General features: G+C 46.9%; 2 protein-coding genes across 21 annotated transcripts in view; both read left to right on the top strand.

Annotated features, from left to right (window-relative positions):
* The window catches only part of LOC118503953, a 66205-nt gene extending 60258 nt beyond the window's left edge, over positions 1-5947 (top strand). The window contains exon 3 of the mRNA XM_036037838.1: positions 5477-5947. Within this exon, the coding sequence (XP_035893731.1) occupies positions 5477-5482 (6 nt within the window). The 3' untranslated portion in view covers positions 5483-5947. The remainder of the gene's footprint in view (positions 1-5476) is intronic.
* LOC118503919 (MAP/microtubule affinity-regulating kinase 3) overlaps positions 1-24959 on the top strand; it is a 58071-nt gene that overhangs the window by 17149 nt on the left and 15963 nt on the right. For 8 of the 20 annotated variants that reach the window (XM_036037730.1, XM_036037727.1, XM_036037734.1 and 5 more), the window contains exons 2-13: positions 773-2463; positions 10742-10954; positions 11596-11816; positions 11882-12163; positions 12331-12524; positions 14881-14993; positions 16883-17063; positions 17480-17783; positions 17864-17991; positions 18106-18283; positions 19602-20021; positions 24141-24241. In XM_036037730.1, the coding sequence (XP_035893623.1) occupies positions 1099-2463; positions 10742-10954; positions 11596-11816; positions 11882-12163; positions 12331-12524; positions 14881-14993; positions 16883-17063; positions 17480-17783; positions 17864-17991; positions 18106-18283; positions 19602-20021; positions 24141-24241 (3700 nt within the window). In that variant the 5' untranslated portion in view covers positions 773-1098. Of the gene's footprint in view, positions 1-772; positions 2464-10741; positions 10955-11595; positions 11817-11881; positions 12164-12330; positions 12525-14880; positions 14994-16882; positions 17064-17479; positions 17784-17863; positions 17992-18105; positions 18284-19601; positions 20022-22020; positions 22404-24140; positions 24242-24959 lie in introns of those variants that run through there. The other 12 variants (XM_036037742.1, XM_036037739.1, XM_036037741.1 and 9 more) reach the window with 10 other exon arrangements.

Below are 24959 nucleotides of genomic sequence, written 5' to 3'. Positions count from 1 at the left end.
TAGGCCGAAATTCTTTGTTGCGTGACCATGGAAAAAGCCTCCCAGGAAAAAAAAAAACTTTGTGCGTGTCTCGGAGAACGAGAAGTGTTGTGTGCTACAAAACGGTTCCATTTCAAACCGGCTGAGAAAAACGTGGGCCTGTAAAGCGACAACATCTGATGCCTTTTTTTCGTATCTGGGAATAAATTGAAGAAGAACGTCTAATAAAAATTCTAAACATGACATCCTGCTCGCGTGTAAGTGAGCACGAACATCTCTGAAGAAGATGCTTCGTCTAATTCTCCATCACGAGAAGTTTTTGCTGATGAGATATGGTGCAGTTGCAGGGACACAAAAAATCAATGAAATCAGTCATGCTCCGATGCCGATGCTGAGAGGGCCATTGGTGCATTGCGCCGTATCCTTTCCGTTTGAAATCCGTTTTTAACCCTCCCCGAATGCGGAAGTGACGACGTACAATGCATGAAGAAAGAGAGCACGGGAGAGAGAGAGAGAGACCGAGTGAAGACAATAATTATGTTTGGTTTGGTCCTTTTTTATTGTGAGTGAGTAGAGCGATTTTCCCATCATTCTTGGTTGTTGGATTTCTGGCGATCCCTTTCTGTAACTGCGAAGTGTTTTCCTTACCTGGAGGAACTGAAACTTGAAACTTTTCCGGATGCGTTAGAATATAATCAACATAAATAGGAGTTGCGCAATTTCCGATTGGTATTGTGTGAAAGAGGAGCTGTTTTTTTAAATATCCTTTTTTGTTACGTGTGAAAATATACAGGAAATACAAAAGCGGACGAAAGTGAACAACGCCTTACAATAGACGCAAACCGGAACCGGTAGTCAGTGTGCACAGTGCCACATTTGAAAGCATGTGAAGGTGCATGTGAATAGCAACGAAGTAAACTGAAGCGAAGTGATCTAGTAGACATATCTAGTGTAGCATATAAAGCAAACATCGATAACAAGAGAAAAAAAAAACAAGTGTACGTAGTGAATGAGTAGACCAAAATATCGACAACGATAAGTAGCCGAACTAGTGCGATCCGATTAGAGTGTCCCTGTCTCCAGAACCGATGTGCCTGAAGTGCCGCGCCTGATGACGCTATGTGCGAGGTCGCGACCCTGACCGACAGCAAACAGCAGCAACCATCGTCGTCGTCACCGTTACTACTAGTCGGCATCATGGGACAAACATCGTCCTCCGGGACGGCGGCCAGCAACAACAACAACAACAACAGCCATCATCTTCAGCATGGCGTCGCGAGTCGCAATGGGAAGAAGATGTACCATCGGCACAGTTCGGTTCAACCGGCGCTCGCAAGCATTCGGCTGCTGAAGAAGGAAAATTCGCTCACGGTGGGCGGAAGTGGTACGAAGCGGGATGCGGCAGTTCTGCTGCAGAAGGCACGCACCGAAAGTCGCAACATGGATCAGTATGGGCTGCTGTTGGCGAATGGTGCTGCAACGGGGACGAATGGGACGGCGGCAGCAGCAGGAGCGGCGGTTGCAGCACCCTCCTGCCCGATCGAAGCAACGACGGCAAGCAACGAACTGACGGCGCTACTCTCGTCGGGCAGTGCGGCTGATGTGGACCGCTCGGCAACGTCGGTCGCAGGTAATGGAGCTAGTAGCCGGGAGTTTTTCAAATCCGGAGATGATACGTATCATCGGACGGACTGTTGCTACTACCGTACGATGGACAATGGCTATCATAAGCTGCCCTCCGATTCGTACCATAAAACGACCGAAGGATGTTACGTGAAGATGACGGACGGTAGCTTCCGGCGGCTGGACTACACACCCGGCAGTGCAACGGACGGGGAAGAGGATGTGCCGGCAGCTACGACGCCTGCTGCTCCGGTCCAGTACCGTGTCCGCAATCCGATGTTGAAGTTTCTCAAACGCTCAAAGTCACATACACCCGCCACGATAGCACAGCTGCAGAAGGAGAAGGAGCAGCGCGATCGCAAGACGGTGCAGCAGCAGCACCGACTCAGCACGATCCAGGCGACGGATGCTGGGGATGCGGGTCGGCTGCAGGCCGCAGTTGCTGCGGCCGCCCTTCTGCAGCACGCCAACCACCACCATCAGAAATCTGTGCCAACTTCCGGACCGCTGCTCGCGTCAGCCACGCAACCGGTGCTGACCAATGCCCAGTCGGGCCAGCAGTCACAGCAGCATTCCCATTCGCATCAGCACCATTCGCATCATCACCATCACCATCATCACAACCACGCGCACCCACCGTCTGCGTCATCGATCGTGGAGCAGCAGCAGCAGCAGCAGGCTCCGAGCAGCAATGTTGTTGTCCAAGCCAAGCAGGCCGGAGTGGCGGTACCGAATCATCAGAATCGACGCGTCATGGTGACGATGATCGATGGTGGGCTGCCGGTGGTGGCTAAGAGTAAGCCGATCCACGACAAACCGAAGAGTGCCAAAGCCCGCGTCCAGGAGGTGAAAAGGGATAAGGTAAATAATGACGCGTAAACAACGTACATCGACGAGGGTTTTTTTTTTTCTTCGGTGGGAAATTTGGACGAGAAAAGAGCGTCACTGGGGCGCGAATATTTCGGAGCGAATGAGTCTCATGTTTGTCCAGCAAATTGAATATCAATTTCGTGTGAAACGGTGGGTAAATTTGGATGTTGTGGACGGATGGAGCTCCAGGTCTTCTCGGGGGGGATGGTCATGACTACGGATCAGATGTCATGCTACCATCATCGGCCTCCGTCTCTGATTCGGAGAAGAAATTAACGATTCATTTTCCCTTGTCCCAGCTGCTGCACTTGAGCCCCGGGGGGAATTCGGGGATCCTAGCAGCTCAAATTTCAGGGTATAACATTGCAAATTTCGGGAAGCTTGTATCTTGTGTTAAAACTTCCATTATCTTTCTGGGCGCCATCCATCTTTCGGATTAGGATGAATAATAATAGAAGCATTCATTAATAGCGATCTATCCGGGGTCTGTTTTAAGTGTGGATTAAAGCGGATATCTCAAACCGGCGACGCATTAACGATAAATACTGTTCCTAAAAAGGAAAAGCCATAGAATCTTGTAATGATGCTCCTAAAAACAGGTTCGACGCTCTTGACGTAACTCATATTAAGTCTAAATATTGTTCCTTAAATGGACAAACACCTCCGGCGTTCGTACTAATGATATAGTTTATGCGACAATTGCGTATACTGCCTTCTCAACACACATACATTAGCCGTAAGTGAATTAAATTGACCTTGAAGTTAGGCTGCGGAATCGGAACTTGACGCTCCCCGCAGTCCAACAAACCACAAGGGTGTTTGGAGCAATCTGACAGAAAAGGAGAGTGATTACGTTACTGCAGTGACTAATGTCGTTGGCAGAGCCTAAACAAACTGGCTTCCCCTTGCTGGACCTTTTAAGGGATGTAGCGCGTTTCCAGCTTGTTATCTACTTTCCGAGCTCACTGGTCGCCGCTGCTCAGGTCGGTTCTGTGACGTGACGTTGGCGAGCTGAGCTTGTGCGCGCTGGTAAACGCGTGTGCGACAATTGATTTTTATCGCTCGATCGCGCGACGAGACACATTCACTGCCACGAGATGACAGCGAACAGCCTGGTTGAATGTGTGTGTGTGTTGAGTGTTAATTTTTGGAGCGTTTGGGGGGGTGTTGACCATTATCGATTCAGGCAGGTATCACTCACATACGCGCCCGTACTTCGACGAGTTGCGCCGCAGTACCTCACCACTTTCAAATGGGTTGACGGAGCACACTTGAGCACACACAAAACCACCCGCTGTGTGTCTGTGGCGATAAGGCGATAACGAGCATACAAACGCGCATACACGCTCTGGCTGGTGGAAAAAAAAATGGAGCTTTTCCAACTTTCCCATCGAGTGGTAAAGGTTTTCTAATGCCCACATTTTTCTCGCCTCCACCATGTTTGTGGTGCGTGCGTACGTACCGTGTGGGGCGGCTCGCGCACAGTAAGTGTGTTGTACCCCGATAGGTGTGTGTGTTTGGTCTTTAGTGGTCTGCAACAAGTCTGCGGTTTTGGAGCGTCAGTAGAGGTTGACGTTCCTGCTCCATCGCACCTTGTTTCCGTCACAGGTGCACAACAGGGCCTAGCGGACTTGCGGTCGATACGACGACTGCAGCTACACTCTGCTGCTGGCAACCAACCGAAAATAGAGCGAAGCTAGCTGCTGGTCGGTTCTCTGGGGGGGTAAAACGTCAAAACGTTTTCAGACAAAATCGACCATTATCGGTTTCTTCGCCGTCGTTACCGGAAGAAAGGTGCACCGAGATCTTTTGCTTGCTCTTGCCCGGCCGTGTGTGTGTTGCTAAGTGTCGCTAAGTGTCGCCATCCCTCGTCGCACGCAGATTGCTCGTGGTGGCAGTAGAAAAATGATGGTCCCCCGTATGTGTTTGTGTGTATTTTTGTATGTTGATGAGCTCATGTGTGCGCTTCGTTTCATTTATTTTTTCTTGCCTCTCCCGAGGTGTATGTAGTTATTGTTGTTGGATCGCGTAACAAACGATCTCGCCCGGCGCACAACACGCAAACCAGTGTGTAGCCGCCAGTGACGGACGCGGGTTTGACGCTCCTGGCCTGCTGTCGGCCATGTGTGTGTTTCTCTGCCTTGAAACGTGCAGTTTTCAACAACAGACTTTCCCGTACCTTCCATTTTTCCAACCCTCACAACATCGTCACATGACGGTTCTGCACCCCGGCCCGGAGAGCTACTCGAGATCAGTGCTACTCGCTTGCGCTCCTCTATCTCCGAGGTATCTCCACCTATACGCGCGTAGGTGTGGTAGACCCCCCCAATCGACGGGGAAGGGAAGGCCAACATCTTTCCCACCCAGCACACTCAGGTGGACCTGCACATGCGGACGGAGAGAGGGCTTAAATGTCGCTCGGTTTAGCGAATACTAATCATCATCATTTGCCCGTTGGAAACGGCTGTTCCCAATCTCCCGCAAAACGAATCCATCTACGTCCTCTCCGGTTCGTGAAAACTACGTTATCTTCCAAAACTGGTGGTGACAGTACGCCGAGATAAGATTACCTTGTCGAGCCCGAGGGCACCCAAGGCGTCAGTGCGCGAAAGAGGGCGCTACTGTCACTGCTATAGCTGTGTTTGCGTCCATGTTCCGCCCAGGTGGGCTCTCAAAAATTGTGTCCATGTGTTTGTACTGCTGCGTGTGTGTGATCGTTCATGTATGTTAGAGGCTTTGCCCGTGCAACACCCCATATTGCCAAGTGTTTTGTGTTTGTCCACGACCGAGTGTCCACATTGTGTACGCGGGAGAGTGCGCGCTCGCGCCAGTTCTATCGGTGTTGGAAACAGTCAGTGACGGGTCCGGGTCCGGGACGGCTGCCAGGTTTTTGGGCTTCGATATGGAATCATTCCGGTGAAGGTTACGAACATCAGCTTGCATCTCTTCGCTTCCTAACGCAGCATCAAATGTGACATCCATCTCTATCATCTACCTCTTGCAGTTGTGAGCGAATGTAGGAGCATAACCATTGCAGCTATCCGACGACGACGACGAACACAAAGCTGAGAACGTTTGCCACACGCTTGTCGAGAAGATACGAAAAGGAGAATATCTTCTGCGTGGCTGTATACGTGTGTGTGTGTGTGTGTGATTGCAATCAATGAGTCAGCTACAACTGTGTCTGACGGGCTTGCTGACTGACTAACAGACGCGGCTGGCTAGTTGACTGGCAGTCCCCTGTATATGTGTGGTAGTAACCCCTGATGTTCCCTGCTAACAGCTGAACTGATAAGAAAGCTGATTCGCGGGACTCTTTCGTCGCATTCGGAAGTGAAGCGGAGCAGCAGTTGTGAATTGGTGCCGTTGTTCGGCACTCGCTGCAGCTTTCCGTTTCGCGCATCCGGCCAAACGGAGCAACCTGCAGTTGTAGAGTGTGTATCGTCTTCCTTTCCGGCAGAGGGTAGATTGTGCGTGTGTTTGTGTGTGTGTGTGTGTGTATATAGGAGGTGCCAACGCTCACCATGAGTGCTTCGAAAGAGTTCGAACGGAACGAGGCGATACGCAAGAGCATACGGTTGAAGGCTCCGGTCAAGATGGAGGTGGCAGCCACCGCGACCACCACCACCACCACCACCACCACATCACCAGCCCCATCATCCATCACATCGCCCACCGGGACCAGACGTCCGGTGTCGCTGATGGCCTCGCCGTTACCGTTGCCACGCACCGCAACACTCGGTGTACGCGAGCGCAACCTACGCAACGAGCTGGACACCACCACGCACCAACGTCACCTGCAGCGGCCTCCACTCGCAACGAAACCGATACCACCCTCCGTTATGGCCAGAGATCGGCTCGAGATACGCGACGGCTATGCACTGAAGCTAAGCGATATTACTCGCGCCGAACCGCCCGGGAAGGTTGCAGGAAATGGAGGATCAACAACGGAGCAGCAGCAGGAACCGCCTATCGTCACGGATGAGGCTGTCGATGTGCAATCACTTTCGGTGCTGCAGACACTGGAGCGCCAGATCAACACGATGGAGTTCGATGAGCGGATGAAGCAGCGGCGCGATCTGTTGCTGCAGCCACCCGGATCGCCCGGCTCACCGATCATGAACTCATCGAGAATGGTCGCCCGCCGAAAGGATCAAAGACCGGTTCATTACGGCGAATTGCCCAGTCTGCTTAACACCGGCATCAGTGATGTAGCTACCGGCAATGGGTTGGGATATTTGGAGCGTGGGGACAGTGGCGTTGTCAACGATGATAGTGACGATGATCTGGCCAATGCTAGACAGAACGCGTTCAAGCGCGGTGAGGAAGGTCGCAGCTCCACCGGCGGAGCTACCGGGTACAGCAAGAAGCCCAAAGCGACTCGCATCATCAATCGAACCGTTTCGGACACGAAGAATGCTGAGGCAGCTGTCAAAACGATTCGCCTGAAGAAGCTCGCACCGAAACCTCCGGTCGTGGTAGCTTTAAAGCCATCGGCAACGGCCACGACGGCACCGCCGCCATCTTCCGCTGCCACTGACAAAGGAAAGATTGGCTTGGTGGCTGGAGCTGGCCGTGGCAGTACGGCAACAGGATCATCCTCGGCGACTGGCAGCACTTCCACCACCTCCTCCTCGATGGGTAGCGGTGGAACGACGACGGTACCGGGTCAACCGGTTACCAGCAGCGCTACCAGCAAACCTTCGCCCATCACGACCGAGAAGAAGATAAGTGCGGAAGTCCTGAAACAGTTCGCTGCCCAAACACAAAAAGTACAGGTAACAGTCACCACGACGCTTCAAAGGATGGCCACGTTGGTGCCGTGACCAGGATGCGACGGAATAGTCGATGTGCACGCGCACAGTCGGGTGAATGGTGTGGGGTGAATATCGTGAAGAAATTCCACGAGTGTTTTATGGTCTACGACCCTTTGGAAGTGGGTATCTCCCGGTTGCTGTAGAGGGCCTCTCCTCTACATAGCAGCCAGAATTAGTTGAAGTGTTTGCGTACTTTTGTAGTCTATTTTCGGTACTGCAGCTATTCCAACATGCAGGAGGAGTAGAATGTACTATCTGCTCGGTATCAAAAGTTTTCCATTGACTTTGTGTCCGTGTGTGCGACATGTGAAACACAAACAGAGCGACCGACATCTTTATATAGATTGTCCCCGTAAGGTGTTAGTCTGGTTGGGTGTTGGCCCTGCCCGGTTTGCTGCCATTTGCCGCTACTATCTTGCTTATCGTGTGCTGCTTGATGTCGCTAGCGCGGCAACACCAACCGATAAGATAAGTGGCAATTGCGCGACCAAATGCCATCATCCTCTCACGTTGACGGTCTGGCAAACGGTGTGGTGAACTACACATGCACTTTACTCCGGGATGAAGACATTTGCTGCTGCTGCGTGGGGCATTAGCATTATTTCGCCATCTTTAACTGTGCGCGTGGAAACTTTTCCACAACTTTTTCTACCTTAAAAGCGCAACACGATTGGCAGAACTTCTGACGCTTCTTGCCTACGAGGACCTGCTAGGTAAATGGCCAAAGGTCAGCCTATACTCGTGCTGGTCTGTGGGAGCCGTGGAGAAACTTTAACTCACGGTTGGATCGACCAGCAATAAAAGGGAAACCTCACCATCAGCCTCAAGATATCACGCCCGGGTGATTGAAAGGGCTCTCTCTCTCTCTCTGAGGCTGCTGATAGGTGGAGGATTTTCGTGATCGATCACTCAACTTCCCCGAGAGAGGGGTTCGCGTTCATTTCCGGACTCTCCTCCCCGTACCCCAGGAGGAGGACCTTGAGAAAATGAAAGGAAAACAGCACGTCGATGAAAGCACACCCGGGAACAGCAGTTTTTCTTCGTTTGCACGATAATTGAATTGGTGCACGATGTGTGAAAGAGTTTCCAGTACAGGACAAGCATCATCCCGCGTTATGCCGATGTGCGGATGACGGAGAATTGCTGTGTTTGTTGCTGCGCTGAAGAAGTTTTTCCTGCAGACTGAGAAAAGCGCCCAGACGTGTGTGGGTTTCTTGTTGCTTGTCGGTGGGGAAGCAAGCAGGCAAGTTTTCCACCGGTGGAAATGATTACTCACCTGAGCACCTGAGCCTCGCCAGAACGATCCTTTGTTGTTCATTTTGCTGGCGCCTGCTTCATTTGCTCGAGCGAACGAACTTTGCAAAAATTACTTGCTGCACTCTCCCAGACGTAAGGCCGAGCACCAGAACTCCACGTCCGGAGGATATTTAGTGTTGGAGCACCGCTGCTCGTAAAGAAAATTGAGCTGGGTTTGTGTTTTTACGACGGCAGAATTTAAGGTTTATGGGCGTGCCACCACCGCGCGGGCGACCCTTTGGCGCGGAAACTAATAGCTCCCAGGCGAATGTTTGGCAGAAGCAGCAGTAATCGAGCAGAAACAAAATGGACGGGAAACAGGCCGCCCGAGAATTCCAGCCGTTTGCAAGCTCTTACGGTGGCAGACAATTTATGACGTTATTGGGTGGCCGTTTGCGAATAAAACTGCTCGGTTTTGGGATGTTATTTTCCGCTTACGGCAGCGTTAATATGGCTGTCTCATAAGTTCGTTTACACCGTTTGAGGCACTGTAATGAACTCATTGCGCGTGTTCGAAAAAGGCTTTCGGAAAGGTTAAGAGCCAATATGGCGGCGCGGGGCTTACTAGGGCATAGTGATATGCGGAAGTTCCGCATGGTACTGACGGATTAAGTGAAATCTTGGGTAAAGATATTTAGACTCAGGCAACCGGAAGTCCACTGCGCGAAGTAGCTCATCCGGAAGTTATTTGATGGGGGGGCATGAATAAATTCTACGAATTGGTTATCATCGTGTATGCGAGTATCGAAGTGAGTACTTCCTTCCATACAAACCACCCTGACCGCGAGAGCCGGCTTTGCGGTGTAGAATCCATAATCCATGTAACGTCCACAAGGACATCTGGCTCATCAACTGCAGTTAGGTTGAATGTAATTGGCTGTAAGCGGTTCGCTGCACCGGCGGCCTACCCAGACCGCTTCCATCCGTACACATCACCGTCTATTTGCTCAAGGTGATCAGCTCGATCGATCGGACACCGGTTACCATCGTCTCTCCACCTGCAGCTGCTGGAGCTACGTCGAGAGATTCTGACAAGCGGTACACAATGGTTGATGATTTTCTCGATGCAATCATTGCTGCATTTCCACCGTTATATGTTATGGGGTGGGCAAACCTTGACCTTCCGGGCCGGTAGCGGCGCTTGTAAATTACAAACTAAATACCCTTATAAAACAAGCTGATCTGACGGAGGAGGGTCCATCAATTTTGTCGGGTCTCACGTCTTGGCTTTGGGGATTTCCATCTTGGGAAAATGGCGGAGGCTTTTTTAGTGTAGATATCTATGTTCTCTGTGCAAGGAAAACTCAAACTCTTCTCAACTACTTGACGCTGCTGCCACTGCCTATATGTATCGAGACACGGTGAAGATTTTTCACACGCTCCAATCGGGGTGGGATAAACAAATCGCGAGCGAGCGGCGGCGGCAACGACTTCCCGGCCAATTTTTCGTCCAAACCCGTACCGGAAAGAGCAATGTGTTTGTGGTAGCATATGATGTTGCGTTGATGTTTTACTTTGGTTGCCGGGTGTGTATTTTTAGAATTACGCCAGTCTGCATCGGGAGAGGTACCATCAGGGAACGGCACATGAAGTACAACGACGTAAACGCGGCACCACCGACGTGTGTTCTATTTCACAGGTTGCCTCAGGTCTGCTACTGCATACTCGGCGGGTACTCCTGTTGTTTGTTGCTGCATTCGGACGAAAGGTTATGCCTATTATTAAAGCTAAACTTCTGTTTTGCTACCAGAATATATCCACCTCATCTCTCTCTTTAACTGAGGTGGAAGATGGAAGCACGCGTTCCGAGGTGGGGCGCGTAACGCACCATTTTAACGACTTTCACCTCGGACTGGTTTCTGTTGCGTTTGAAATGCTTCTAGTACCACCGACGGATTTATCGGCATCGTTGTCATAATGCCGCAAGAGATTTACGGACGAGAGTTTTGTATCGATTACCCTTTTTTTGGGGGGTGTAGGGGGGCCGGGAGAGAGAGAGAGTGAAAGGAAGAAGTGATGGCATTTCCCAGCAAATCTCCATACTTGATGGAGACCCATAGAATGGGTAATAGAAATCGAGGGGGGTATACCAGGTACCAATTAACAATAAACTCACACTAATCTCCGCTTTTTTTTCCCCTTCCTATGATTCGCAGGGCTCACCAAATATGCAAATGCGCGGTACACCCGCCCGATGGCGATCGGGCGAGGAGCACATCGGCAAGTACAAGCTGCTGAAGACGATCGGCAAGGGTAACTTTGCGAAGGTGAAACTGGCGAAGCACGTCCCCACCAACAAGGAGGTCGCCATCAAGATCATCGACAAGACCCAGCTGAATCCTTCCTCACTGCAGAAGCTATACCGGGAGGTAGGTACAACCAACGACATCCCTAGCCGACGATTCAAATTTATTCCATCGGCAGAAGACCACCACCAAGCTTGCAATCAATTTCACCTAACAGTACACGTACCGAGAGTGAAGTAGTGAAAGAAGACGAGTTTTTCCGTATATTCGCCATCCTATATTCATTAGGGTGTGTGCTTACCGGTGCTTGTTCCGTGCCTCAAGATCATCTGGCACCCGGCAGAGACAGTTTCGAATCTAATCTGTAATTCATCGTAATTACACTTTCTTATCAGGTTCAGCGAGCAAACCCCAACCTGCGAAAGTCGGTTGTTAATTATGTTTCGTTAGCATGTGGAAGAAGGCCCCACTGGTTTGTGCCTGATGATTGTGATGTTGTGCGATAATTAGTGCGCTCTTCTTTCATTTCAAGCAAAAGCAGATCTTCAAAACTTTGAGGTGTGGTTCGAGATGAGGAAAAAGACAAATTGAAGTCATGCGTAGAAGCGTGTGTTTCTTCCGTTTCTGGAGATTTTGGTGCCTGTAGAGCTTGGTTAGATATTGCTAGTTTAGAAAATGTTGAAACCATCATAGAGATTCTACAAGTTTGAACCGAGAGACTTAGACCAGCAACTTATTAACTTTTTCTCACCCCGTTTTGCTAGGTGCGGATAATGAAAATGCTCGATCATCCGAACATCGTGAAGCTGTTTCAGGTGATCGAAACGGAGAAAACACTTTACCTGGTGATGGAGTACGCGTCCGGCGGTGAAGTGTTTGACTATCTGGTCGCCCACGGCAAGATGAAGGAGAAGGAGGCCCGCGCCAAGTTCCGACAGATCGTGTCCGCCGTACAGTACTGCCATCAGAAGCGAATTATACACAGGTAAGCCGCGATCGCCTGAAAGTGTCTTCCGTTCTCAAATGCTAATCCACCCGGTGTTGTTGCAGAGATTTGAAGGCGGAAAACCTGCTGCTCGACAGTGAGATGAACATTAAGATAGCGGACTTTGGTTTCTCGAATGAGTTCACGCCCGGCTCGAAGCTGGACACGTTCTGCGGTTCGCCCCCGTACGCAGCGCCCGAACTGTTCCAGGGCCGCAAGTACGACGGTCCGGAGGTGGACGTGTGGTCGCTCGGCGTCATCCTCTACACCCTGGTCAGCGGTTCACTGCCGTTCGATGGCGCCACCCTGAAGGAGCTGCGCGAGCGCGTCCTGCGGGGCAAGTACCGGTAAGTATGGGATGAGTCCGCTGTGCGTGCGTGCGTGTGTATCGTCCTGCTCCAAGACACACACACACACGCGCTCACACCTACACGCACTCTTGCTGTAAAAAGAGAAGAAACTATAATAATTCACGGCGCCGCGCATCCTTCTGTGACGGTTGTCGCATCTTTAGCATTCCCTTCTACATGTCGACCGACTGCGAGGTACTGTTGAAAAAGTTCCTCGTCCTCAACCCATCGAAGCGCGCCAACCTCGAAACGATCATGAAGGACAAGTGGATGAACATGGGCTACGAGGACGATGAGCTGAAGCCGTACGTCGAACCGTTGCCCGATCTCAAAGATCAGAAACGGATAGGTAAGACGGGTACTGTATGCTCCACTAACTACTCTACTTCTACACTTTGCTGTGGCGTGTTGTTCTCGTTGTTGTTGCTGTTGATGCTGATGTGTTTCATTTACTGTTGTTGTTGTTGTTCGATTGTTCCCGAACGTTATGATATGGAAGTTTCTCTCCTGTACATTTGATCATTCGATTTTTCTTGGTTTCATTTTTTTCGGATCGTTGGTTTGACGTATCTGAAACGATTTTGTTTTTCTTTCGAATCAACAAATTCATGTATGTGTGCCATTTACTTATAAATACAACGCAGTTTTGTGATACATTTAAAGGACGCGATTATTTTGGTTTTTTTTATTCCGTTACTCATATTCCCGCTCTCCTTCATTGATACGTATCGCCAAAGAAGATTTTACTGTTGGGCGTACCTGTACAAAACGAGATAATTCATGCCTATATACTTTATTCTTGCTGTATTTTTATGCCTGAAATGGTTCATAATGTTTAAACAACATTTTTTGCATTTTTTTATCTTTAAATTTTTTGTAACTAATTGTTTTACTCGAGCTTGTATCTATTTCATTGCATCGGCGCTCCATTATCTTATCAGCGGAACCATTTCATGCGTGCACACAAGGAACATCAAATCATGAGTAGGGGACTGCATACACCAGCCAAACGCTCTCGATTACGTTGCAGTTTGCTGTGGCAGACAAAAAACCCCCCCCAACTCGGCCCTTTCGGGTGGTTTTGATTCCCCTTGCAACTAGTTTGTTTTGTTAGTCTCACGCAAACACACGCGCCTGCAGCGATAGTGCTCACCCAACTCTCACGTACGAAATACGCAACTAGGATCGGATTTTTTTTTAAATCACCTTCAACACCCTTCAGTTTAAAGATTTATGTGTAAAATGTTTTGTCCGTTTTGTCAACGATGTACGAATTTGTGTTGTATGTGCGCCTTCTCTATGTGTGTCACTTACTTGTTTAGTTGATGTCCGTTACTAAGTTTGGCAGCTTGGTTTAAATCACATTTGACCGTTTTTTTTTTCATTCTGTTTTATTTAATTTTCTTATTGATTCTTATTTTCGCCAATAAAAAAACACAACTTGCATTCTTTTCCTATTTTATTATCCTAATTACCCAGGCGACCCGTACGTCCGTACGCGAATTATCTCGTTTTGTTGTGGTGTTCTTAGAGCGCTTAAGAGTATTGAGTAATCATGATCGCTGCTTTTATTGTCCTCGGACAGTGCAGATCGGATTTTACGTGATATTTAAACATCTACCAATTTTTTGAACCTTTTTATTAATAATAATTCCATTGGTTTCATTTCTTTCAAACTAATTTGAAGTAGTTAATTGCTATTGTTCTCTTTACATGCATGTTTTCTTTCTGGCTGGTGTATTACTGTAGAGTTTAAAACGTTGATCGCCCCGAAATGCTTACCCCATCAGCCGGGATAGTAAGCGAAGCTGTTGTGATCATCCCATCCCGCAGTGAATCGTTGTTTCATTTTTGTTGTCAATTTAAATTTTTTTCAACATAAAATTTTTAAACGAAGCCAACCGTATTGGATTGCTCGTTGAGACAATATGAAGCTGTCCACAGAACAGAATAAAGGAACAGAAGTTGTGTCACCACTCTGTGTGTGTTTGTGTAATTTTGTTCTGGTTCGTTTTGTTTGGCGTTTGATGCCTTTGGAATGGCGTTGCGTTGTACGTTGTTTTTTTCTTTTTAAATCCTTGTTGGTGTTGTTTTTTGGCATTGAATTGTTGTAATTCGAACAGTTGCGATTGATTGAAGATATATGAAGTTGAAGAATCAAGCTACCACCAACTCCACACGACTCAACACGATACAATTGGCCGAAGTAAAGCTCGCCCACGTTTCATATCCTTCACTCGAGTGCTACTAATACTGTGTCCCCATAGTTTTTCCCCAACAAACAAAAAAAAAACAAAAAAGAAAATATTAATCCTCCCATGTAACGTTACTAGTATATATGTGTGTGTGTGTGTATGATGTTTAACCATAAGTATGTGTTCTCAACCGTTTTTTATAACGCATTCGCATCCTATAATGATTTTTTTTCTGCTTTCTTTCTTTTTTCTCTTGTTTCTCGTTTCATTTGATTTCCCCCCTCCCCCACCACCCTCACCACCTCATCATACCAATATTGTCCTGCGGCGTGCGCCCGCGATCTCTGTTCTGTGCACCACACAACGCTCCTGCTCCTCTAACAACGATATCCATCCATGTGTGTGTGTGTGCACTCTCTCGTTCGCGTGAAATCGTGCATCTGGCACACACCATTTTTGGATTTCAAATCAAACGAAAAACACAAAATATTAACATTCCAACACCACCTGTGCGTGCAGAGGCGCTAGTCGCGATGGGCTACAATAGGCAAGATATTGAAGATTCATTGGCAAACACCATGTACGATGACGTATTCGCCACTTATCTACTGCTCGGAAGAAAAAGCACCGACGTAAGTTTGGGTTTAGTTTTTCATAGGTTATCGGTTTACCCTTTTTTTTTTTTGTTGTTACGTGTTGTTGTGTCTTTCTTTTTTAAATGTGTTGTTCCCCATCCTCTCTCGCTTCACCAATCGAACCACGTTTTTTCACAAGAAGAAGTATCCTTTTTTTCTCCTTCCTCTTTTTATATCGTCATTGAATCACGGTCCTTCTTTTATTGTTTTCTTATTAAATTTTTCATCTTACTTTTATCACATGCCAACTCGTTCGTAACAAATATATCTGCCTTTTGTGTGTGTTTTGTCTCGCCGTACGTGATATTATAATATCAGTTTGATTCCTTTTTTTCCTATTTTATGTTAATCTTCACTCAACCAAAAAAGAAAAACGAGCACATTTACTCAAAAAGAAAATCCTCTTTCTGTTTTCAAACCTCTTCTTCTCCACTCTCTTACACCTTAAAACAGCTGTATCAAAAAGCAAGCTATTAATAATTTTATAGTACAAACTACAATTCATGCACCATTTTTCTTTACTCACGCGCGGTTCAACAGCAGCTGATCTGTTCTTTTCTTCTTTTTTTTTTTGGTTAGTTTTTGTTAAATTTGTTTTGTTTCCTGTTTTTTTTTGTTGTTGTTGTGTTTGTTCTTTTTGAACTCGTTTCCATTGCGTAGAGAGTTGAACGTGCAGTTATTTATAGTTCGTTTTTTCGTCTGACTTTGTTCAATCTCCGTTCTTTACTGGTCACTATTCAATTTCTTACTATTCCTATTATTTTTCTCTTAGTTTCGCTTCTTGCCGCTGATCTCTTTAAGAAAAAAAAAAAAACGAAAAACCCGCACCAGTGTAGACAAACAAAACAATCAGAATCAACAATCAGTCTCTCCCCCACCACCTCACGTTTTGCTTCATTTCATCAGTTTTACTTTCTTCATTAAAATGGTTTAAGAAAGCTCGTCATAATGCCGGTTTTTAGTTTAGGGGTAACGAATTGTCACAAAAGTTTATTCGCGGCGCTGGAATGATTTTGTCAGGGACGGTTTTAATGTTGGTGGAAAGATTTGTCGGTGCGTTAAATTATGAATTAGAACCGAACGCCTTTTGCCGCATTGCAAGAAACGTGAGAAAATGGTCCAGACTATAGTGGCCCAAAATGGGGACATCGATTCGGAAGAACGGTTAAGCTGGCGAATCTCACATGAGCACATATGATAAGACACCATCACCACCACCGTAACGCCAATTGCGCCGTCGTCAGGCTCACGGGTGTGATAAATATTTGCACTTGCTTTGCTTGTGCCGGTGCTGCTCACAGCATCTCGTTACGGCGACACTACTCTACCTCTACTACTGTGTCCTTCCGCTCAACGACCGATCATGGAAGAGGGCCCTCGTATATGTTTATATGGGTAGGGCAATAAATTCCAATTAATGAAACGCGACAGTCAGTCGCGCGCACCTAAACCAAACAACCACCGACCGTGTTTCGGCTGCGGTGTGGATATTGCCATCGGGAGACGGGGGCCCCTTGATGATGATGCAGCACGCTCACGTGTCCAGCGCATGTGTGTGAAGCGTCATGGAAATACAATAAGCGTACCGTGCCGTTCCTTACCGCTCTGAGATCATTCCAGCGCCGCTCAGGAAAGATTCCACTTCCAACGATGAACTGAGGGTGTTTGACAAGAAAGAGGATTTTATTTTGTTTTAAGCGAACCATCAGGCAGATAATTTGTTTTGAATGTACGTCATAGGTCTCCCTGTTTCCACCTTTTTCCCCCCCCCCAAAGTATCTCATCCGTTTTAAATTATCTCGTTCCTTAGCGCACTACACTAAGGTCGCGAATGTGAAAGCGCTTACTAATGGATTAATTTCTTCCCCCCAACCTCAAACGCACAGTCCGAGTCGGACGGGTCCCGGTCCGGATCGTCCCTGTCGTTACGTAACATTGCCGGCAACGAGGGTGCCGCAGCCGGTAACTCACAGGTGCAAAGCCCAACGCATCGCGGCGTGCATCGAAGCATATCCGCGTCCAGCACCAAACCGAGCCGGCGAGCGTCCAGCGGTGGCGAAACACTGCGTAAGTATTGGGGGCTTGGTTTGCTGATGGTACACACCTATTTTTTTTCCTCCACACAAACGGCAGACCCTTTTTAGAAGGATGTCGTTTTTTTTTTGTTGAGAATTATGAGTTAGCTAGCTTTCGACAAACTCCCAGATCACCTAGCTCAGTAGCTAATGATTCAATTGCGCTCCTCGTGAGCAGCAAGTTTTGCTGTAGTAATAATAATTAGCTAGGTTGACATTAAACAAACAGTAAGTGTAAGTTCCAAAACTCTCGACTCTTGACCCTCCGCCGGTTTACCGGGGGGGAGACGGATTTTTTACATGCATGGCTACATATTCTCTACTAACAACCTGCACTTCATGGATGTCCCCGGGAGCGCGGGGTGCGCGATCCCCCGGGGCACGACGGTATTGTCATGAAAAATTTAGAAATCTTCCAACGCTTCATTACAGGCGTCGGACCAACGACGGCCGTGGCCGCAGCCGCTGCTGCCGCCGCTGTCGGTGCCGGCGGTGGCGGTGTGGGTGGCGGCGGCGGTGGTGGTGGCGGTGTCGTCGGCAATATTGCGGCAACGGGCGGTGGTACGGGCACGGTGGTCGGCGGCGGCGGCGGTACCGGCGGTGGCGGTACGGCCGGTGTCACCGGGAACAGTGTCCATGCCGGTGCGAACAGCAACCACAGTTCGGGCACGGGCGGCGGTAGTGGCGGCGGTGCATCTGAAAGAACATCGATGTAAGTATCTTGCTTGGAACGGGCGGGCGAACGTTAAAGCATATACTAACACCCCGTACCTTGTTCCTGTTTTTTTGCAGAAGCAGTAATTTCAAGCGTCAAAATACAATCGACTCGGCGACGATCAAGGAAAATACGGCACGGTTGGCCGCACAGAATCAGCGGCCAGCATCGAGCATAACTAAACCGATTACCTCGGTAGACAACTGTAAGAACCCGGCATGCTTTGATGCCAGCGAATGGCGAAAAAAAAAGCTGGCTTATTACTAATGTTTGGATTGTTTTTCCCCCTTTTTTGCTGTCCCGTGATGCTCCCATGCAGCATCGATCTCCAGCCCGGCGAAAGCGCGTACTACCAGCAGCAGTACGAGTACCAAGTATGACCCGAGCAACGGCTCCCGGACAGTAGGCCCCAGTGCCGGCCTAATGCCCAGACGGTCCACGACGCTGTACGAGAAGACATCGTCCACAGAAAAGACAAACTCCACCACGGATCCAACGTAAGTGTGTCCGGCGATGCCAAACCACCACACCAACGGCACAGCGGACTCCTCCTCCTCCGACACACAGCAACGCACGGTTGCGGTTCAGTTTTTTGTTTGACTGTAGCTGCTAACTGCCGCTCCCTCGCTCCCCTTGTTCACTACTCGTAATATCCTTTTACCGGTTCCAGTTCGTTCACGCTTCGTTTTTTGGGGCTAAGTATGGGCAAATCGGGGCCATTTTGTTTTTCCTCCAGTTTAGTTATCGGTTGTTAGTTCTTCTTGGCTTTCCGTGTCTTGCTGAATCGTCCCGCAAACATATCTCTAGACTCACATACGCACATGTGTGTGTGTGTGTTTGTTAGCGTGGATTGTGTTGTCCCGGGTTTCTTTTTCACAACACTAAGCACCAACCCAGTTTCCGGACTTTCACCATTTTTTGTTCTCCTTTATTAGACATGAAATACCATGAAGAGGGAGGATTAGATCGTTCTGTTCCTTAATGCGTGCGTGTGTGCTAGCTAGGGTAGAACATTTCCAAAAATCCATTTATCCTCTTCTCTCGCATTGTTTGACTCCCGTAAGTTGATGTAGTCATTATCGAGTTTTGCTCCTGTCGTGTGAGAAAAATGTATTTTAAGCCCGTTTTTTTTTTTGACTTAGTAATAGAAGGAGGGCTCGTTCTTTGTTTTTGCCATAAAAAAAAACATTGTACAAAGTTTGCTTTGGTTTGGTTATGTTTTACTCACACATCTCCTTTTTTGTTTAGAGAGGATCTTTGCTTTTCCGCGGTTATTGTTTTGTTGGGTGTTAGCATTTATGATTTAATGCATTTTCTTTCGTCCTACTACAATTTACTACATCGGATATCGGAGTATGATTTACGTTCGATCGTTCGTTCGCTCCTCGTCGTCGTCTTCGTCCGCACAAACACTATATTGGCAAAAGCAAAGTGAAAAAACATTTTCCAAGTATATCCATTACTGAAAAAATGAAACTAAATTTAACCCCATAATCCTGATATACAATTTGTTTTTCTCTCTCTCTCTCGTTTTTCTTTCTCCTCGCTCGCATACAATCGGCGTGACACGACATCACTTCTCTCTTTCTCTCTCTCTCTCTCTATCTTTCTCTCTTTCTTTACATTACACGCTTGCTTTCATCGTACATGTATATGCCAAACATTTGTAATTGCGTGCCCGCGTTAATTTGACGCTATTGTTGAACCACAAAACCATTCGTGGGGACGGCCACCAAACCGAAATCGCTATATATGTTTGTACCCCCCCCCCCCATACACCTTTATCGGTACGGTTATGAATGATGATGTTCTTAGTAGCAACAGTTTCGTCGCACCAATACCCGAATTCAACCGTGGCAATACAGCAGCATCGGCGGCTACAAGTGGTGCGGTGGGTATGGGTGGTGGCGGGATTGCCAACAGTGGTGGCACCGCTAATACCACCGGCACGGGAGCTAATACCGGGGCCACAACCGGAAGCACTACCGGCAGCGGTGGCAACACCACCACCAACACCACCACCACCACTACTACTGGCAGCACTACTGCCGGCAGTGGTGGTGTTAACGTGGGTGGTGGTACCGGTGGCAACGGTGGTGGTAGCGTTGGAGGTGGAGTAGGCGGCGGTGGCGGCACCGGTAAGGGACATGTCAAGAGTGCATCCGTCTCCAGTCCCGGTCCGTCCGCCGACAGTACTACCAATAGTGCCGCCACGAACGATCCCCTCAGACAAAGGTATAAAACACAATGTTCTCTCTCTTTCTCTCTCTCTCTCTCTCTCTAGAGTTGTTGTTTGGTTGTTTTTGTTTTTGTTTACTTTTCGGTTTTTCGTTTTTGTATAATTTTTTTTTTCTCTTCTCATTGCTGTTGTTGTTTGCCCGTTTTTCGCTGACTTGACTCGAAAACGCGCCCTAAACGATGTTTTTTTGTGTTTTCTACTTTCTTTTACACTACTACCGAATCAATGGATCAGTTTTCGGTTTAGTTTTGTGTTTTGGAAAAAAAAGACTCGAGAAGAACCACCTCCCCCCTCTGAACATTTATTCGTCACTATACGGTGCACGCCTAAATGTATGCAATCCGCCATACTCAATATAAGTTGCATGGCGTTCTCGGACGGTAACGGAACATTGCTTCGAGTGATACTTGTTACCTATCTAGTAACAGTATTAAGGAACATTGCACGATGTTATTATCAAACGAGTTTTAATCAATACAGCAATCACAGTGTGCAATAAAAATGACAGACCTTCAGTGCTGCACACAAAAGATTCCTGGGGGGTGGGGTGCCTTCTCGAGTCTTTTACATGCGTTTTTCTTCAAATTAAAATGTGCTTTTCAGTTTTATTCATTCACATGATGGATTTCGGTTCATTATCATCATCATCGAAGCGTGTGTTTACTTTTGAAACAATCTTTTTTTAAACATTTGTTTTCATCATTTTGCATAACCTCAAACGAAAACGTACCCCCGCCATTCTATTGACTTTCCTCTCCCATATTACCGTATACATATACCTCCTACCTTTATCATTCATCCATTCATACTTGGCCTGCGAAAATGGCGAAAATTCGAATTTCGAATTATGTTTGTGTGTGTGTATGTCTGCGCGTTATCATCTTGTGCTTTCCATTTCTCTACTATCTCTTTGGTTTTTTGGATTTGGATCATCCTTTTCTGAGTTTCTTTTTTTTTTGTCTGCAAACACTTTCTCGAACTGTGTACGTTCTGCGGAAGTGTTCCTCTGTGTGTGCGTGTGTGTGTTTCCGTCTCTATACTCAACATGCCAAGTGGCGCAAAGTAGTTGTTCCTTCGTTTGCGCTATTAAAGTTTCGCTACGTTTCATGAGCCTCATTCCTGCTGTTTTCTGGGGTTTATGATGGCTTAAGTTGGTAATTATGAAAATTTTAAGTCGGCTTAGGTCATCCTAGACCCCAATCAATTGGACTGCTTCTTATCCAATTTCATTATTCATTTTTCAGTACCTTTTTTTAAAAAATATTGTCCATCGTGTTTGGTTATTTGGTTTTGTATTTGAGTTCCAAATTATCCCTCTCCAAACAAACCCCAAATTGAATTGAAAGACTACGTGTTTCTTATCATTGTATCTCTTTCTCTTTTTTCCATCCTAAAACTTAACCGAACCGTCTCTCTATCTCTTTCTCAACAATCATGCCCGTTTCGGAATAACAATTCTTAACAAACAAAAAAAAAAACCCTCCGACCGCAACCGGCTCCGGTCAAAATCCGGCCCACGGGTTTGGGGGTTGCCCGGGTTGTTTTGTCCTTCACGGGGACCACCCATACCCCCACCCCTATAATGGTGCCCGACGCCGTGCGGAACATATCACGTTTGTGGGGCACATTTCTCGCCAACAAAAAAAAAACGTTACCACACCAACCGCTGATACACGGTGGAATGTTGAATCTTGCTCGTACACGTGCTCCGCACGCCCCGGGTATATGTACACACACCACACCATCCCGACACACACAACGTTTTCGGTGAGTCACTACTTCCCACAAAACTTCAAAATTCCGTTGGGTGAATTTACTATTTTGGGATAACGTATATATTTATATTTCGTTCGGTTTTTTTTTTCTTCTCTTCAATGCCATTCCGTTGTGTTTCGGTTTTTTTGTTTGAATAATTGTTTCATTGTGCCTTTTTTTTGTTTTGTCTTATCTCTTTCTTGCTTCAACTTGTATTATTATCACATCTCGAACGTTTAGTTTTTCGTTAGTTAATTTTGCCCTTGTTCTATCTACTTTCAATCGTCATAGTTTTCTTGTTTCGTGTTTTTCGTCTTACTGTCTATGCGCGCGTTACCTGTCTAGTTACTCTCTGCTTCTTCACTTCTCGATTCGATACACTCTCTGCTGTGTCCACTGTTTGGATTGTTTTTTTTTTTTTGTTTCCCTCTATGGCTCTCTTTTTCGCTCTGGCATTACTAGTTAATTTGCTGCTTGTTGCTCATCTGCTCTTTGCTACACGCTATTTCTCCTTTCGTTTTGTACTTTTATCCAAAAAATTTCTTGGCGTTTTTCAACCGTCTACTAAGTCGATTGATTGTTCGATGGTGTTCGCTTCGCTTCCCGTATGGAATATGTTTTTGTTGCATGCGATTGTAGTAGCGATATCCGATTGCGTCAAGGATGTCTTCCTACGAAAAAAAAAATCAAGAGGAAGACTTTATCCATCCATCGGTTTGATCTGCGTGCTAGAAATAGTATCATTTACATGCATTAATGAACTGTACGAAAGTGCTTTACGTATTCACACACGTCATCACTACTATAATTGAGGTCGGTTCGTGTGCCTGTCCTTGCGTCCGGGAGGACCTTACTTAGTCGCCAAGAGGGGATCGTCGTTTGACATGCAAGCTATGAATAGCGTCGCTAGAGCTGCTAATCGATTCCTTGGGCGGGCAACTCCAAGACGATGACGTACGGCGGACCGCGGCACCAAAATTACCACTATCGTCGTCGTCTAGCAAGTCCACCTTATGAACTATTTATAGACGGGGCGTTCGTCCGTCCATCCGTCGGTCATCGTCGGTCGTTCGTATCGCTGACCAAACGCGATCAATTTTGAGCTCAAACCACCTTCAAGGCTTTCCAGTATAGTGACGTGTGAATGCGCTTGCATCGATTAGTACTATCATTTGTTTTATGCTAAGTCGTCTAGTCGTCTACCATATACATATACCTCACCGTATAGAAGTTGTTGTTCTTCTGCATGCTAGAACTGTTTGTACATCTGGTGTCTATCTATGTCATCTATCAGTACACATTATCAGTATGTAATGTTGTTCGTTATGAACGAGTTCCTTCCACTCTCCTCCATCACAGACACACACACAGTCCTCCATCATTCCATTCTACGAACCGTCCAACAAGAAGTCCACAGCAAGTTATGCTGTTCACTCGCTGCTTTCAGAAGATCCTGTCTATTCCCGTGCAGGACCTCTGTGTACCGTGCTGCAATGTGAGAAGCAGCATTGCATCACACCTTCTCCATCCCATTTCCACCACAATTCATATGCGTGTTTTCAATGTTTTTCCGGTTTCTGCTCACCAGCCAACGGTCATTGTGCGGCTGCTTCTTCTTGTTTCGAATTTGTTATTTTTCGTTCAGTTTCGTTCGTTCGTTTGCGTTTCGTGTTTGGTTTGATTCCTGCTCCACATTCTGATGTGATTGTTGGCATCCCAAATTGTATTTTTTCTTTTCTTCGTATACGATTATTTCATGTTTTCATTTATTTTCTTTTTTCTTTTCATGTTTACCCCCTCCCCCGATACGTTCCCGTTAATGTGTATCGGCCAATCGATACCTGTGACCGTTGTTGTGTCGTGTGTGTGCGTGTGTGTGTACCGTGTTGTGTCCCGTATTTCACTTCCGGTTCGACAAATAATCTTCCAATCTGGGGCCGACGGTGCCTTTTTTTTTGTGCTGACGTCCAACCATGATGTTGTCTGCGAATATGCTTACCGTTCAAACTTTTTTTTAATTACAACTCTCCCTCAACACCGACACACCTACTCTGCACCCTCGTGACCGTTTGGTTTCGTGGTAAAAAACAAATCCTTGAATTGTGTGTGTGTGCCATTTGTACAAACGATGTCATACGTGCATAATGTCCTTCCGCGGCTGCATCCAATCAAATCGCGCGCTCCAAAATACACTCCCAAACGACGATACATTCTTATCCTTCACCTTCCTCCCCTCTTCACAACCGTTCATTTTTCTACCAATTACTATAAAAATATATATATGCAACACTTCCACACCCTCAACCGTACACACACCTCTTACCTCGACCCTCACACACAAATCACAAACACACACCCAGCAGCATGGTGAACCGCAATAGTCTTACACCAGCCGTTAATTCTTCCAGACAACCGGTTGCATTTCCCAGGAATGTTCCATCGCGATCGACTTTCCATTCGGGTAAGTGTGTAGTGTGTTCGTACACCGCCCCCCTGCTGCAAAGGAGACTGTTTACAAAAGAAAGCCCCCCAACTTCTCGCTTCTTCTTGCCTTCCCTTCCGTTTCAAGCCCCCAATTGCTGTTACCCCTATCTGCATCTGTGTACACCCCCCACCGATGTTGCATTTCTTTAGATAAACCTAGTGTGTTATTCCTATTTCTATCGCGAAAAACCTAACTAGCAACACGTTTAAACGGAATAAATCTATTGTTGAATATAGTAAACCCTTAATTCTATTAGACTGAAAATGATTAAACTGTCACCTGTTTAATGTGCATTTACTATCCTTCTTCTATTCAGAAAAGTTGTTACCTCTTGCCTGTACAATGCTCTTAAACTGTGCTTCTAGTGTATTGGTATCGAATCTTTACATTCTAGGTTTTTTGTATCATGTTTTATCCTTTTTTTTTTTTGGGATACAATTGGTTGGTTTTGTTTAATTTTTTTTTATCTAAAAAAAATATTTTATTTAATGAACAATGAAGGTAAAAAATTGACTGACTTTTAAATTTAAAAAATGCAACCTTGGAATTCATTCTATGCTGGGAAGGGCACTGAAACGTATGGGGACAAAAAACAGGAAATGGGGTTATTTTTCTAAAGTAGACTGCTCTCTCCCGAAGCAAATGAAAAAAAAGAAAAGCTCAGTATAATACGTTGATACTAATGTTTACACGC

Source organism: Anopheles stephensi, chromosome 2 (assembly GCF_013141755.1).
Source record: "Anopheles stephensi strain Indian chromosome 2, UCI_ANSTEP_V1.0, whole genome shotgun sequence".
NCBI classification, from domain to species: Eukaryota; Metazoa; Arthropoda; class Insecta; order Diptera; family Culicidae; genus Anopheles; species Anopheles stephensi.
Note: the sequence above shows the minus strand (reverse complement) of the source record. Positions and strands in the feature narration are given on the sequence as shown.